Raw genomic sequence first — 15,092 nt, forward strand, 5'->3', positions numbered from 1 at the left:
CGACAACTGAAAATATTTGAGGGTCAAAAAAATGTTCATGGACTATCTCTGGCCCACAGACTGCCAATCTGCCACCCAAGATAAAAAAGGAAGGCTGTGGCAAATCAAACAAATGTGGAGGGACAGGGAAAGCTCCCTGCAAAGCCTGTGAGCGGGCGGTAGGTGCAGCTGGCCTGCTCTGCCCATGCTCTCCCCAAAGCTCCAGGCCGGCCTCTGCGCACAGCAACATTCGTTTCAGTCTCGATGTGGACTCAGTGAACATCAAACAGCAGACTTCCAGGACTCCTTGGCAAGAGGCGGGCTTAGTCTTTACACAAGAAAGGCTGTGCAGACGGCAACAATGAGGAAGGGGAGCAGGAACAGCTGAGAGCAGTGTAAGGAAAATGACCATATCATAACTTCAGCCAGAATCAACAATGCCCATCTGAAGACTTACCTTCCGTTCAGCCTTTTAAGAACATATATATCAAGCTCTATTCCACTACTAGAATAGATACTGAGATTTTTAAAATGTAAGAATCAAAATTTTTTTAAAAAAAGGCTCTGATTTTTTCCCAATAACTCAACCCCCCAAAATTAAACTCACCTACAATACGTTGTCCATCCTCTGTTCTTAGCCGAACTATCTGCATCTTCACATTTGTGCCACTGACAGACGCTAGAACACCCTCAACTTTTGTCCAGACACTCAGAACGGAGCCACATAATACATAATACGTGCGGCAGCGAAGACCTATTTCACAAACTAATCCCAAGCTGGCTTTTTTGCAGTTGCCACGCCTAGGATAGATAGGGGGGAAAATATGTATGTATACATAGACACACACACACACACACACACACACACGTCTCACAAAGTCTACCTAGGTTTCAACTGGACAATGTTCTGGCACGATTTGCCCTTCTTTACTGACAGTTTCTTAGATTACATCCTTTAACATACTGGATCATCCTTTCCAATTTAAGGTATTACTGCCAATTTTTTAAGTTTCTAAGATTTATTTTAGAAAATAAAATTTCTGGGGCCTGACTCTCTGTAAAAGGGTTAACTTACTGGTTTCAATATCCATTTAAAAGGTCTGTCATTTTAACATCCATCAGTTTACTATATTAATGTTAGCTTATCAAATAATTCTGTGTTACCTCTAAAAATTATTAAACCAATACATTCTAAATCTTGAACTGGGGGGCGCCTGGGTGGCTCAGTGGGTTAAGCCTCTGCCTTTGGCTCAGGTCATGATCTCAGAGTCCTGGGATCGAGTCCCACATCGGGCTCTCTGCTCAGCAGGGAGCCTGCTTCCTCCTCTCTCTCTGCCTGCCTCTCTGCCTACTTGTGATCTCTCTCTGTCAAATAAATAAATAAAATCTTTAAAAAAAAAATAAAAAAAAATAAATCTTGAACTGGGAAGGGCCTCAGCAAACCAAAATAATGAAAATTTTTAAATACTGTAAAAAAGGAAGACATGGTTTACGGTTAAAATTATTTAGACATTTCATCAATAAAATCATCTTTCAAATAATAATTCAAGAAAACACACAGTATCGGGCACCTTTCTTGTTAGTACTCAAAGCAAATGTTTTAGAGAGAACTTCTGTAAGTTAACTTTAAAAATATTTTATCTTGAAAACTTTTCCTAATTTCCAAAAGCACTAATCTCCTCTCAAAATGAAAACGAAACACTGCTCCTTTCAAATTTACCTACCTACATGTGTCTAAAAAACACCTAGCTAAAATTCATCTACATCCTATATTCCTTTTCATAACGTGGGCTGGACACCCTACTGAATGTTAAGTGGATAAGAAAACAGTGAGCAATGTATTAAAATATCCATACACAAGGCCCTGAAATGAACATTGTAAGAGGCATTTATCAGGGCGCCTGGGTGGCTCAGTGGGTTAAGCCGCTGCCTTCAGCTCAGGTTATGATCTCAGGGTCCTGAGATCGAGTCCCGCATCGGGCTCTCTGCTCAGCAGGGAGCCTGCTTCCCTCTCTCTCTCTGCCTGCCTCTCCATCTACTTGTGATTTCTCTCTGTCAAATAAATAAATAAAATCTTAAAAAAAAAAAAAGAAGAGGCATTTATCACATTGTGACTTGAAAGAATAGCCCTCGAGCCAACCTAGTAGCACAGCAGGATCAGTTCCCAGGCTCAACAACACATTTTCTGGTGCTGTCAGCAACTCTTAGTTTCCTACAAGTCCCCTAGCCTTAAAAATGAAACTGATCTGGGACACCAGTAAAGTTTAAAAAAAAGAAAGGGGGAAAAAAAAATAAAGGAAGGAAAGGAAGAAAAGGAGGGAAAACAAGTAAGTCTCAGCAAGAATGACAGTCAAGTCCGTATGGCCTGACGACACTTGGTCAGAAGTTACAAGCGTTAGTGAAGAGAAGAGGGGACACCCAGTAGGCGTGGTCCACAGACAGACAAGTATCTCTGATAGAAGGCATGACACCTAATAATAATCTCTTTGTGGACAGCTAGAGAGTGAAGGTGTTTTTAAATTAAATCTTCATTACATTTTGGATAATATGGTGAAAAACATGAAAATACTAACCAATAGGCATGAGTACAAGTATCTGCAGAGGAATTATATTGATCTAACCAGTGGATCAGGGCATCATCTGAGACTACCTGTGAAAATAAGATGAAAATTCCATTGAAACAGTATTGTTTTAAACAACCTGGTCGCCTTCTTATAGTCTCTTAAGCCAACTTACACACGTCTCAGTATGGACAATCTGACCCTTGCTACTGGCTGCATTTGCGTGCCACTCATGAAGTCCTGCCTTCCTATGTAATAAATGTTTCAAACAGTCGGTTTAATCCCAATTGTTTACAAATGAAACTAGCCAGGAGAAACAGTAATATAAGGTAATACTAAAAATTAACAGTAATGTTAGGAAAAAATGTTGTCATTCACTGTTTTTCTACAAATCACTGCAAAATATAAATACGGCGGTTCTAATTTCTGTAGTTAGCACTGGAAGTTTCCTTTTTTGACAACACAAGCTGTTTCAAATAATCATTTTACAATTTTCTTAATGGTCGATAACATTAAGACTGGGATGTTAATGCAGCAACACTGGACATGTTTTCTGAAAACAATTTTCCAGTAATCAAATAGGAAAAATTGACAAAACCACCTTAAAATACAGACATATAGCTCTCCTAAACAGTTTCAACATGTTATAAAACAAGTACTCATAAATAGTATAAGGTGTACAAATGAAAAAATACCTTCTTATATTTCTTTTTTAGGTCAGCATAAATTTCTAATTTGAGCTGTTTCCCAGTATTTGGTCTATAAACTAAGAAAAGCTTCTTTTTAGGGTTCACTTCTTTAACTAAGATGGCAGTTTTCTTGTTGTTCCTTATCTATTTAAAAAAAGAGAGAGAGAAAGTATAAGGATCCGTGCTGCACACTTGAAGATAAGCTTGTTTGTACCATCACATTAGCAAATCAATCCTCTGAAAGACTACTGCTGAGTAAGCACATGGATAGGGAACTGTGGACAAGGATGGCAGCTGCTCAGCTACCTGAGTTTCACGAGGCCCGATCCAAATAAACGTTCCTGGGTCCTAAATGTGGGGTATGCTGAACACATACGTCGATGGCCAAGATACTTCTTAGAAGACTGTTTTGAATAAAGCTTTAAACACTAGTGTCCAGTAGAGGTAACTGTGCTTGTTCTAGTCCATGTTCTTGCCTCAGACATCCATGAGGGAGGAGTCTAGGTAGTGGGGCAGACTCTTTGGAGGAAAATCCTATTACCTCTAACTCTATGTTTAAAATTTTTCATAATAAAACATTGTTAAAAAACTTTTCTCTCGGGATGCCTCGGTGGCTCAGTTGGTTAAGCATCTGCCTTCAGCTCAGGTCGGGATTCTACGGTCCTGGGATCAAGTCCCACCATCAGGCTCTCTGCTAGGTGGGGAGCCTGCCCCTCCCTCTACCTGCCGCTTTCTCTGCTTGTGCCCTTTCTAGCTCAGACAAATAAATAAATAAATATCTAAAAAAAAAAAAAAAAAAATAGGGGCACCTGGGTGGCTCAGTGGCTTTCAGCTCAGGTCTTGATCCCAGGGTCCTGGGATCGAGCAAGCTCCTCTCTGCTCAGCAGGGAGCCTGCTTCTCTGCCTACTTGTGATCTCTGTCAAAAGAATAAATAAAATCTTAAAAAAAACAAAAGTTCCTCTCCTTGAAGTTAAAATTAAACATAACCTCCAGGATGATTTTGATCACCCAGGGGTTCCCTGCACTCATCTACTAACCCAACACGGCTGTTTCTCCCCATCGCTGCCATTAAGAGTGAATTGACAGGTCACATGATTTGTAAACAATAAAGCTATGACAGGAAAAAGCCAAAATGTTGAGCAAATAATACATAAATACGTATGTAGAAGTGGAAGAAATGGATGCATCAGATAAATTATGGAACTTACACATATTTTCAATTTTTTAAAAGAGTTGGACTTATGGCAGAAATGCTAAGAGGAAGGAGCTATTAAAAGGCCCATTAAATTAAAGGAAAATTAACATTAGAAAATTCGTATCTTCTCTAAGAATGGCAAACAATTTCCAAGCAATAATCTCTGGAGCAAAACTGAAGGAAAAAGAAAAGTTCTAAAGTAAAGATACTTTGCCAGATCTTCTACAAAACAAATTGCTCACTGAGTTGTTTTTTATATTGGGATAATTCTTGGGATGCCTGGGTGGCTCAGTCACTAATTGTCTGCCCGCAGCTCAGGTCATGATCTCAGGGTCCTGTGATGGAGCCACACGTAGGGCTCCATGCTCAGTGAGAAGCCTGATTCTCCCACTCCCCCTGCTTGTGCTCCCTGTCCTTTCTGTCAAAATAAATAAATAAATATCTTAAAAAAAAAAAAAAAAAAAGATAATTCTTACACCGATGAAAGAAAAAAACAGTATTTTACTTTTCTCTTCATGGGTATTAAAGCTCCTTTACTGTTTACTTGTTCAAATGATTTGAAACATTATATAATTACTACAAAGTCTATTTTACATGTTTTATCAGTTGATTTGAAACACTCAATAAAATTATTATACTTAGAAGACCGTGTTTAAAGCATATAAAAGTGCGATCTGGCTCTACAGTGTCAAATTATTTCATTATAATCACAAAATAAATCCTCACACTACAGTGGAAATAAAAGAAATTCCTACTTGGTTTTCCTAATGTTAACACATGGTAAACACTGTAAAGCATGTCTGCTTATTTTTTAAAAATATTTTATTTATTTGACAGAGAGAGAGAGAGAGATCACAAGTAGGCACAGAGGCAGGAACAGAGAGAGGGGGAAGCAGGCTCCCTGCTGAGCAGAGGGCTCAATGTGGGGCTCCATCCCAGGACCCTGAGAGCATGACCTGGGCCAGAGGCAGAGGCTTAACCCACTGATCCACCCAGGCGTCCCGCATGTCTGCTTACTTTGGTGGAGTTTCAAACACCTGCACCTTCCTGGATCGATGCCCCTTCTAAGTCTGCCTCTCCTCACATCCAATCACCGGCTGCCATGCAGAAGTAACAAAGGACCAGTATCACCACACCCTTCCACTCAAAAGAAGATGTGGATCAGCACTACCTCAAAATCTACCAGTGTGTAAATTCTGGCAACAGTTTGGAATGAAAAGCCAAAAAACCAAGACCCTAATCTGTACCTATCAAAATCCCATCTAAGGGAGAAATCTGAATAAAATGCGGTGAATTATGTAATAGTGATACGATGCTGGTTTTGATATCATGTTATAGTTTTGTAAAATGTTACCATTGGTGAAACTGGTGTACAAGGAAGTTCTCTGTATCGCTTCTCAAAACCTCATGTGAGTCTACAAATATCTCAGAAGACTTTCTTTTTTTTTAAAGATGTTATTTACTTGTTCTAGAGAGAGAGTGCAAGCACACGAGTGCACAGGAGCTGGGGGAGGGACAGAGGAGAGAGAGGGAGAGAATCTCAACCAGACTCTGCACTGAGTACAAAGCCCGATGGGACTCCATCTCACGACCCTGCAATCATCACCTGAGCTGAAATCAAGAGTGAGACACAACCTAAAGAGCCACCCAGGCGCCCTCAATAAGATTTTCAAAAACCACTTAATTAGGAGCCAGATTCAGTTTGACAGCTTTGCTCTTGGATCAGGTACCAGTAAAATCAGGTCTGTGACCAAACTGGGCCTGAGGCTAATAAGCTTAAAACAGTGGAAGGAAGGGAGAAACTAAGGAAGGAAGGGTAGGGAAAAGGAAGAAAAAACAAAAAAACAATGAAAAAGAATAGTCAGTAGAAACTACACATAGCCTACAAAACCTAAAGTATCTACTATCTGATCCTAAAGAAGTTTGGGGACACCTGCTCTAGATAGCTTAACTATGGTCTCGCACCGCCTCTGGCATGAACATATGTAGTCTCTTTCACACAGTTCCATCTAGAACCTGGTCCTCATTTACAGTTGGCCTCTCCAAAAATTCGGCAAATAAAAAACAAAATGTGGTACATACATACAACGAACATTATTTAGTCACAAAAATGAAGCACTGGGGCACCTGGGCGGCTTAGCCAGTTAAGCCTCTCCCTTCAGCTCAAGTCATGATCTCAGGGTCCTGGGATCTGGCCCCATATCAGGATCCCTGCTCAGCATGGAATCTGCTTGAGATTCTCTCTCTCCACCTGCTCGGGCGCAGGCAGGCACACGCATGCGCGCTCTGTGTCTCTCTCAGAGAAACCTAAAAACAAACCACCTCAGGAATAAACCCTTCTTGAAGATGCTACTACAGGACAGTCTTCAGATAAAATGATCAGAGACAGCAACCTAAGGACTAGTGAGAGGTGAGCATTAAATTGAAATTAATTACCTTTAGAGCTAAGAGTAAGTATTAAAAGAAAAGCATATTACAGAAGTGCCATATGCGGACAATGTAGAAATGGCACAACTGTGTTTTAATGGAATGGGAGAATGGGGGGAAGCAAAAGCAAAAAAAGCTGATGCTTTTTTCCCGAAATTATTTTCAGGAATATTGGGGTATATTATCTGTAATCTTTTATCATCCCGTGTGCCATGGAGAATAAAGATTATTACTGTAGAAGAAATAAGCACACAGATTAATATCAGAAAATAATAACATAAAAACTCCATAGTCTTTTTTTTTTTTTTAAAGATTTTATTTATTTATTTATTTGGCAGAGAGAAATCACAAGTAGATGGAGAGGCAGGCAGAGAGAGAGAGAGGGAAGCAGGCTCTCTGCCGAGCAGAGAGCCCGATGCGGGACCCGATCCCAGGACCCTGAGATCATGACCTGAGCCGAAGGCAGCGGCTTAAACCACTGAGCCACCCAGGCGCCCCAAAACTCCATAGTCTTTAACAGGAAAATTCAAGATACCGTACCCTGACTCTGGGTGTTATATATCTGCACACACATATCTGTGGGTGTGCGTGTGTCTACATATAAATGTATGGGTATGTACACACATACATATTTACACTTCCCTCATCCTGAGCTCTACCCGCAAATCCTAAGGAATTATTTACACTAATAACTAAGAAGTGAATCTTTCAGATATAAAGCTTACTAGAGGTCTACAGAACTAAATATGCAGTCCTTTATGGAGGCTTAGAGGTCACTGCACCATGAAATAAAAAGGTCCGATTAACTAAGAGTATGTAATAATTCAAAACGTCTGTAGAAGGACAAACTTAGTTACAATGAAAAACGATCAAATCAGAGGAAAGCGAAAAACAATCAGAAAACCGCCACAAAGGGGACAGGTAACTGTAGTGCTGGCAGCTACAACGCATTACGTATCTGAACAGTTAACATGGCAAGGACATGAGTCTTACTTGCAATGACAAGTAAAAGCCATCATCTGGTCCTGTCAGCTCAGCCCAAATTTTGGTAGCTTCCTCCCAAGACATTCCCCTCTCCACACTAATCTGTAAAAGAAATAATACAACTTAAATCGCACTCACTTCTGTGAGTGCCAATCACAGGAGGTTACACTTAAACGTGCACATTTCTAAACTTACAGTATATAACTCTACATGACCAGAGGTGGAATATCCTGGAGTCAGAAACTTCTTAACATCACTTTTCCTCACTTTTTCATCTCCAGAACCAAGATCTTGAACAAGAAAAAGCAACATGTAAATGGAAAAAGAACATTTTATTAGGAATACACGGGACATTTTCAAAATTTCTCCACTTACCTAAAATTCCCATATCGTATCTTCCATTTTTTTTGGCATTTTGAACAACTGCTGTAAGTGTGTCTGCAAAATACTGAAATAACGCATTCTGCTGATGCACTTCCATGCCCAAAATTCTATTTAAGAATTTTCCTATGTTGTTATAATCTGCAAGGACAAGATTGTATGAAAGATTTAATGCATTTGAATGGCAATTATAATGCACTTGCCCCTGGAAGTAAAATCAAAACAAAACAAAACAAAACATTTATTCATCTAAGCCTAAACCAAGTCTCACTTCCTCCTCCATGGTCCTACATCACACCCACAACCTTGCACAGCTCTCAGAAGAGAGCTGTAATTTGACCATTTCTACCGCTAGCAATCAGCACGACCACATACATGCTCCAAAGATGGTTGTCTTACTCAATTTGTGCATCATCAAACTTCACTTACTGAAAATATGAACACAATTTAGCACACGAGAATATTTGTTCTCCAACATGAAATCCTGGCTTATAGAAAGTTCTAAGTGCCATTAAGTCTGTGAAGCTCAACAGCACGGTCTTCAGTATTTTTTAAAAGCTTCACAGCTGATATGTATGCAACCTGGGTTGAGAACTGCTACTCTGTAGACAGAATAAAGGTTTAATCTCTTTTGAACAACCACAGTAGCAAAAACCACTGAGAGCGCTTTATGAGCACTCCAGAAGAAGGGACTGAGAACTACAAACTTGAAGCTTCCCCTTCAAGTTGAAAAAGGCATAAAGAAAATGGTCTGTAATGATAGAGCAATAGTTCTGTTTTATGTCTATATACAAAACTCATACTCTTACCTTTATCTAGAGTAAGAATACCCGAACGATCTTCTACATTTATCAGGCCAACTCCTATTAGTCCTTGTCGAACATCTGTCAGAAAATTAAAAAACCTTATAACCAAAGTGACTCAATGATCTGTTACTCGACTAATCAAACTAGATCAAATTCTTTTTTCAGATGCTTAACCGACGGAGCCGCTCAGGTGCCCCGAACTAGACCACAAGTTCTAGCCTTAAAACACAGCCCAAGGTATTTTTCATAGTTCCTATTAGCTGAATTAAATGGAACACACAGTCCCCAAAGGTCTTTTAGGCACTCCAAAATCCTACAGTACTCAAACTTCACACTATATGATCTCATTAAATGATCTAATCTCTCTCTCTTTTTTAAAGATTTTATTTATTTATTTGACAGAGACAGCCAGCCAGAGAGGGAACACAAGCAGGGGGAATGGAGAAGGAGAAGCAGGCTTCCCACTGAGTAGGAGGCCTGATGTTGGGCTCGATCCCAGGACCCTAGGATCATGACCCGAGTTGAAGGTAGACGCTTAATGGCTGAGCCACCCAGGCGCCCCAAAAAGATCTCATCTTTCTAATAGCAGTCTTTGGCTGTAGAAATCTTTGGTTACACACTTGTCATCTACAGAATATAAACAATTTTGAACACACAGACTAGCTGATTAAATAATTGTGTCAATAAGCTATTAATCTTGTCTTCCTCCCACATATTATCAGCACTGACAAGCTGCTGCAGAAGAGAAGCAATACGTGTAACAGTTAACATGTTCTGAATTATGTCACTAAGAAGACAGTCTATGGGTTTCCTTAATACTGATGTTCAGGTTCCAACCCAGACTTACAGAATAAAGGCGTTAAGAGAACAGGGTCAATAGGAAGCATTATCATATCCTATTTACACATTTAATAAATCAGCTAGTACTCTGCTACATGCATAAAACTGTTTAGATTCTGCAGGTGACAACTGTGTAACCAAAAATCCTCCTTTTAGAAACCAGTCTTATGGGAGAAAATCTACATAGGATAGCTGTATAACTTCAGCACTGTTTGTGATGGTGCAAAAAATTGAAAACCACTTGAATACCAAAAAGGAAATGATTAAAAAAAAAAAAGAAAAAAACCCAAAAAACACCACACACAAAAAAACCTGTTGTATAACCCTGCTGCAGAATATTATGCAACTGTTAAAAAAATCTGGGCGCCTGGGTGGCTCAGTGGGTTAAGCCTCTGCCTTCAGCTCAGGTCATGATCCCAAAGTTATGGGAAGGAGAGGAAAGACAATGGAAGAAAAAGGGAAAAAAAGTTTATATATTTGCTTTGTTACTATGCCATCAGTGATAAACCCCCCTGACAGTATGTCAATATGGCTTGTATCAATACTAAATACTGGTTTCCAATTGGGAAGGACTTTCTAGTGAAAAGTCCTAACTCTACAATGATGATATTTCAAATATCCTACATCTACATGTTATCCAAAATATTTTCATAGCTTCCTGAATTATAAAATAAATAATAAAAAATCAAAACCATCTAGACTACTTATATTTATGGGCAAAATATACTCTACCAATTACAGAGATAAATCAAAGAGTTTCTATAGCATTATGCTGGACTTTTCTTTAATAAATGAATGTCCAAAAACATATAAGTATAAAGAGAACATTCTATGAACCATATACACGTATCCATCACACAGTTTTAACTATGAATACACAGCCAATAATTTTTAATCTACACCCTATGCCAACCTCCAAAGATTATTTACCAATATACTTTTTAAAAGCTGTCTGGCATAGTAGCTTTAAATTAATCTAACAAAACCACTTTCTCCTACTAATCTAGTATTAACATGCAATGAACTGTCAAGAGCACAAAACACTTGGTGTGAATGAAAATTAATAATCTGATTATAAGAGGCCAACTTAGGTGTCTATTAATCTTTAATTTCTAAATTTTTACATAGTTTATGTCCAAAGAGATTGAAAACAGCAGAACATGTCAGAAAAGGTTTTAGGGCCTACTTAGTACTCATTTTCCTCTTGTGATTATTTTTTAAAGTTACCTTTAAAGAATTCTCCAGGGTAGTCTGGAGGTGGTGATACCATAGGAGAATCTAGGTTGACAATGGATTTCATGACAATTTCTAAAGCATTTCTTCCATACTGCAATAAGAAAACAAACAAATTTAACCAGTTACAGCATTTTGACATTTCAATCACATGACCAACTGAACACGATAAAAACTATTATGGTAGCAAAGGCTCAAAACGAGTAGGACTTTATCTTTTTATATAAATGTTATCTACTAAACTGTTCACACCTATGCACACGACAGATGTCCAGTAAATAATTTTGTGTCTGGAAATTCACACTTAATTCATTCAGAAGTACTTATTATATTCCTATTTTCTAACAGAAATGAAAAAAGGATACTAAGGCAGAGCTGATAATCAAAGACCTGATAAGTGAAAATTTTATAGGATGTTATCATTTTACAGTGAAACCATAAGGGACAGTTTAAAGTTTTGAACAGTAACCACTTTCCCTTTTTGTTCACCAGATACCACACACTACCACAAAATCTCAGACATAATGAAAGCTGAAATGTACCTTATTATCAAAATTGAACCTGCTCAGATCTCTAGATTCTGTTGCTCTTCTGTCACCATGTGTAAGTGCTCCCTATCAAGACATAAAATTTCCAATCAAGGCACAGAAGACAGGTTGTATTCACCACCTTTTACACACAACTACATAACCCAAGAACTTACCAAGCTCTCAAGTCTTTTGGCAACAATAGAAGCAAATCTTTGTTCCCCTGCCAATTCAGAAATCAGAAACACATACTCGGGAGCAGTAACTTGGTTTGATCTATGAGTTCGTCCTGTAACGACATTAAAAATACTGTGTTCACTAGATACAGAGTATTCTGAGATCTATTCCTAGCATTTTAATACTAAGCTGGTATTCAGAAACCCTTACGAGGAAAAATTAAACAATATATGGACACCTGGGTGATTCAGTTGGTTACGGGTCTGCCTTCGGCTCAGGTCACGATCCCAGGGTCCTGGGATCGAGTCCTGAATTGGGCTCCCTGCTCCAGGGCAGCTGGCTTCTCCCTCTCCCCCTCCTCCTTGCTGATGCTCACTATCAAATAAGTAAGTAAAATCTTGAAAAAATAAGAAAAAAAAAAAAAAGAAAAACCACCACAAACACACACAATGTACAAAACAATTTCTGTAACTCTCCCAAAAGTACAAAATTAAAAAACTGACTTGAAAAACATCCATATTCACCATACTCCTCCTTAAAGAACACAAACTGCCACAGAACTGTTCAATGATAAACATATTATTACTTCTGCCCAACTTGGGTTAACCACAAGGGTGCAAAAGCACAGCTGCTTTGGATTCTTCCAAAGAAACAAAAAACATAAACTGGTTTGTTAAAAAGATTTTGTTTAAGAGAGACAGAGAATGCACACACGGTTGGGGAGGGCAGGCAGAGGAAAAGAGACTCTCAACTAGGCACCCCGCTGAGCACAGAGCCTGATGCAGGGCTCAATCCCATGAGCTGGAGATCAAGGCCTGAGCCAAAATCAAGGGTCGGACACTGAACTGACGGAGCTGTGCAAGAGCCCCTAAACTGTTGGGTTTTTTAAAATCATCAGGTCACATCAGGACATAAACATGTAAGACAAGGGAAGAGCAATATGCCTTCAGTAAAGCCACCAAAGGCTAAAAAGGACATGAGGTGGCAGGTGCTCTGACACAGACCACATACATCCTAAAGATCGATAATGGAGGAAACTCCCAAGGAACACCGTTATGAGATATAATGCCAGAAACTCCAAGAAATCTAGCACAGATCTTTTACATTTCTTAAAATAGATAAGAAACGGCTTCATGTATTCTATAATTTTAAATTTGATACACAAACAGCTCCAAAATCCACGTGTCCTATTTTAAGATACTGAACGTTAAATATAGGTTTTGATATGTAAATATTTCCCCAATGATTCCTAGCTATCTATTAAGTGAAATTCACTTGTAGGAACTTACCAAACTGCTGAATTGCTCTATCAGCACTCCAGGGTAATTCCAAAGTCATATGAACTCTTCGCCTTTGATTTTTAGCTCTCCGATCTGCTTGTAACGAAATACCCGAGCTGGCAGCTTCTGAGATAATAGCAATATTCTGTACCAAATATAAGGGGGAAAAATAATCACCTCTGCACGAAGACAAGTAGGCAAGTGCCCTAAATAAAGTTCTTAGAGTACTAGTGGCTCACCAATATCTATTCTCCCCGTTTTCCTAAATTATAACCACCTCCTCTCAAGTTTAGGCAGGTACATGGCTGCCCAGAACCATGACATTTCTCACTTTTCCCTACAGCGAACTACGGCACACCCCAGTAGGGTGTAGGTGGTATGAACATTTAAGAAATGTCCTTAAAAGTCAAGGACATGCCCTTGTCTTCATGTGTGTCCTCTCTGCCAGATGAAAGACAGAGGTATGATAACTGGAAGTGAAACAGGTAACCTGAAATGGAGCCTCACACGGTAAAGGACTGAGACAGGAGTGGCATCATCTTTAAGGAGCCGTAACAGCCCTGGTCCACCTACTCGAACTTAACACATGGAAGAAATTACCTTCTACCTTCTTTAAGTCAATACGATTTTGGATTTTCTGTCACTTAACAACTAAAACCAATTCCGACTAATGTAAGTGTAATGCACATGGGCATAAATTCATAAAACAAAGTATGTAACACAACTGATTAATACCTCTACCTACAATCTTTAGAATGTGTAACATGACAAGAGCCTAGGTGGCTTAGTCAGTTAAGTATCCAAACTCTTGATTTCGACTCAGGTCATGATCTCCAGGTCATGAGAGCAGGCCCAGCGCTGGGCTCCATGCTCAGCGGAGATTCTCTCCCCCTTTCCCCTCCCTCCAGTTCTCGTGCACGCACTCTCATTCCCTAAAGTAAATCAATTAAAAAAAAATGTAACACAAGCTATTGAATATATTTATAAAAGATAACTTTGGGGGAATCTGGGTGACTCAGTTGGTTAAGCGTCTGTCTATGGACCAGGTCATGATCTCAGGGTCCTGAGACTGAGCCCCAAACCTGACCCCATGCTCAGTGGGGCGTCGGTTTGTCCTTCTCCTCCTCCCCGCTGCTCATGCTCTGTCTCCCTCTCAAATAAACAGAAATCTTTAAAATAATAAAGACAACTTTGATAGTGACAACTATCTTCTCCTTTTTTAGCTGCAGAAAGCCTCATTAAAATATAAAGAAAAAAGTGGTAAAATAGAGATTTTATTCTACCATTTAAATTAAGGAATTAAGGGGGCACCTGGGTGGCTGAGTGGGTTAGGGCCTCTGCTTTCGGCTCAGGTCATGATCCCAGGGTCCTGGGATCGAACCCCGCATCGGGCTCTCTGCTCAGCGGGGAGCCTGCTTTCCCCCATCTCTCTCTCTCTGCCTGCCTCTCTGCTTACTTGTGATCTCTGTCTGTCAAATAAATAAATAAAATCTTTAAAAATTTTTTTTTAATTAAAAAGCCTCCAAATTTATTAAGAGCCACATCTAATTCTGTACACAATACTTTATTGCATTCAATTTGTGAAAAAATAATGAAAGTGTGTAAATATTCAGTGATTATGTGCAATTACTAAAAATGAAAGAATAATAACATTCAACACACTTAATTTCTTCTTCTTTTTTAAAATTTTATTTATTTATTTGACACAGAGAGAGACAGCAAGGGAGGGAACACAAGCAGGGAGAATGGCAGAGGGAGAAGGAGACTTTTCCCCAAGCAGGGAGCCTGATGCAGGGCTCGATTCCAGCACCCTGGGATCATGACCTGAGTGCTAAAGGCAAATGCTTAATGACTGAGCCACCCAGGCACCTCCACACTTAATTTCTTTTAAAAGAAAAAAAAAACCCTAAATATTCATTTAAAAATACAGACATCGTATTGTTCATTAAAAAGCATCCCAGAGGGTGCCTGGGTGGCTCAGTTGGCTGAGTGACTGCTTTTGGCTCAGGTCA

General features: G+C 39.3%; 1 protein-coding gene across 3 annotated transcripts in view; it reads right to left on the minus strand.

Moving 5' to 3' along the window:
- SBNO1 (strawberry notch homolog 1) overlaps nucleotides 1-15,092 on the minus strand; it is a 58,672-nt gene that overhangs the window by 7,059 nt on the left and 36,521 nt on the right. For all 3 annotated transcript variants that reach the window (XM_059138635.1, XM_059138634.1, XM_059138636.1), the window contains exons 21-31: nucleotides 13,090-13,225; nucleotides 11,800-11,912; nucleotides 11,639-11,710; nucleotides 11,091-11,190; nucleotides 9,027-9,101; nucleotides 8,212-8,358; nucleotides 8,032-8,126; nucleotides 7,846-7,938; nucleotides 3,236-3,373; nucleotides 2,553-2,629; nucleotides 587-780 (exon numbers count right to left, since the gene is read on the minus strand). In XM_059138635.1, the coding sequence (XP_058994618.1) occupies nucleotides 587-780; nucleotides 2,553-2,629; nucleotides 3,236-3,373; nucleotides 7,846-7,938; nucleotides 8,032-8,126; nucleotides 8,212-8,358; nucleotides 9,027-9,101; nucleotides 11,091-11,190; nucleotides 11,639-11,710; nucleotides 11,800-11,912; nucleotides 13,090-13,225 (1,240 nt within the window). The remainder of the gene's footprint in view (nucleotides 1-586; nucleotides 781-2,552; nucleotides 2,630-3,235; nucleotides 3,374-7,845; nucleotides 7,939-8,031; nucleotides 8,127-8,211; nucleotides 8,359-9,026; nucleotides 9,102-11,090; nucleotides 11,191-11,638; nucleotides 11,711-11,799; nucleotides 11,913-13,089; nucleotides 13,226-15,092) is intronic.

This window comes from Mustela lutreola, chromosome 11 (assembly GCF_030435805.1).
Source record: "Mustela lutreola isolate mMusLut2 chromosome 11, mMusLut2.pri, whole genome shotgun sequence".
NCBI classification, from domain to species: Eukaryota; Metazoa; Chordata; class Mammalia; order Carnivora; family Mustelidae; genus Mustela; species Mustela lutreola.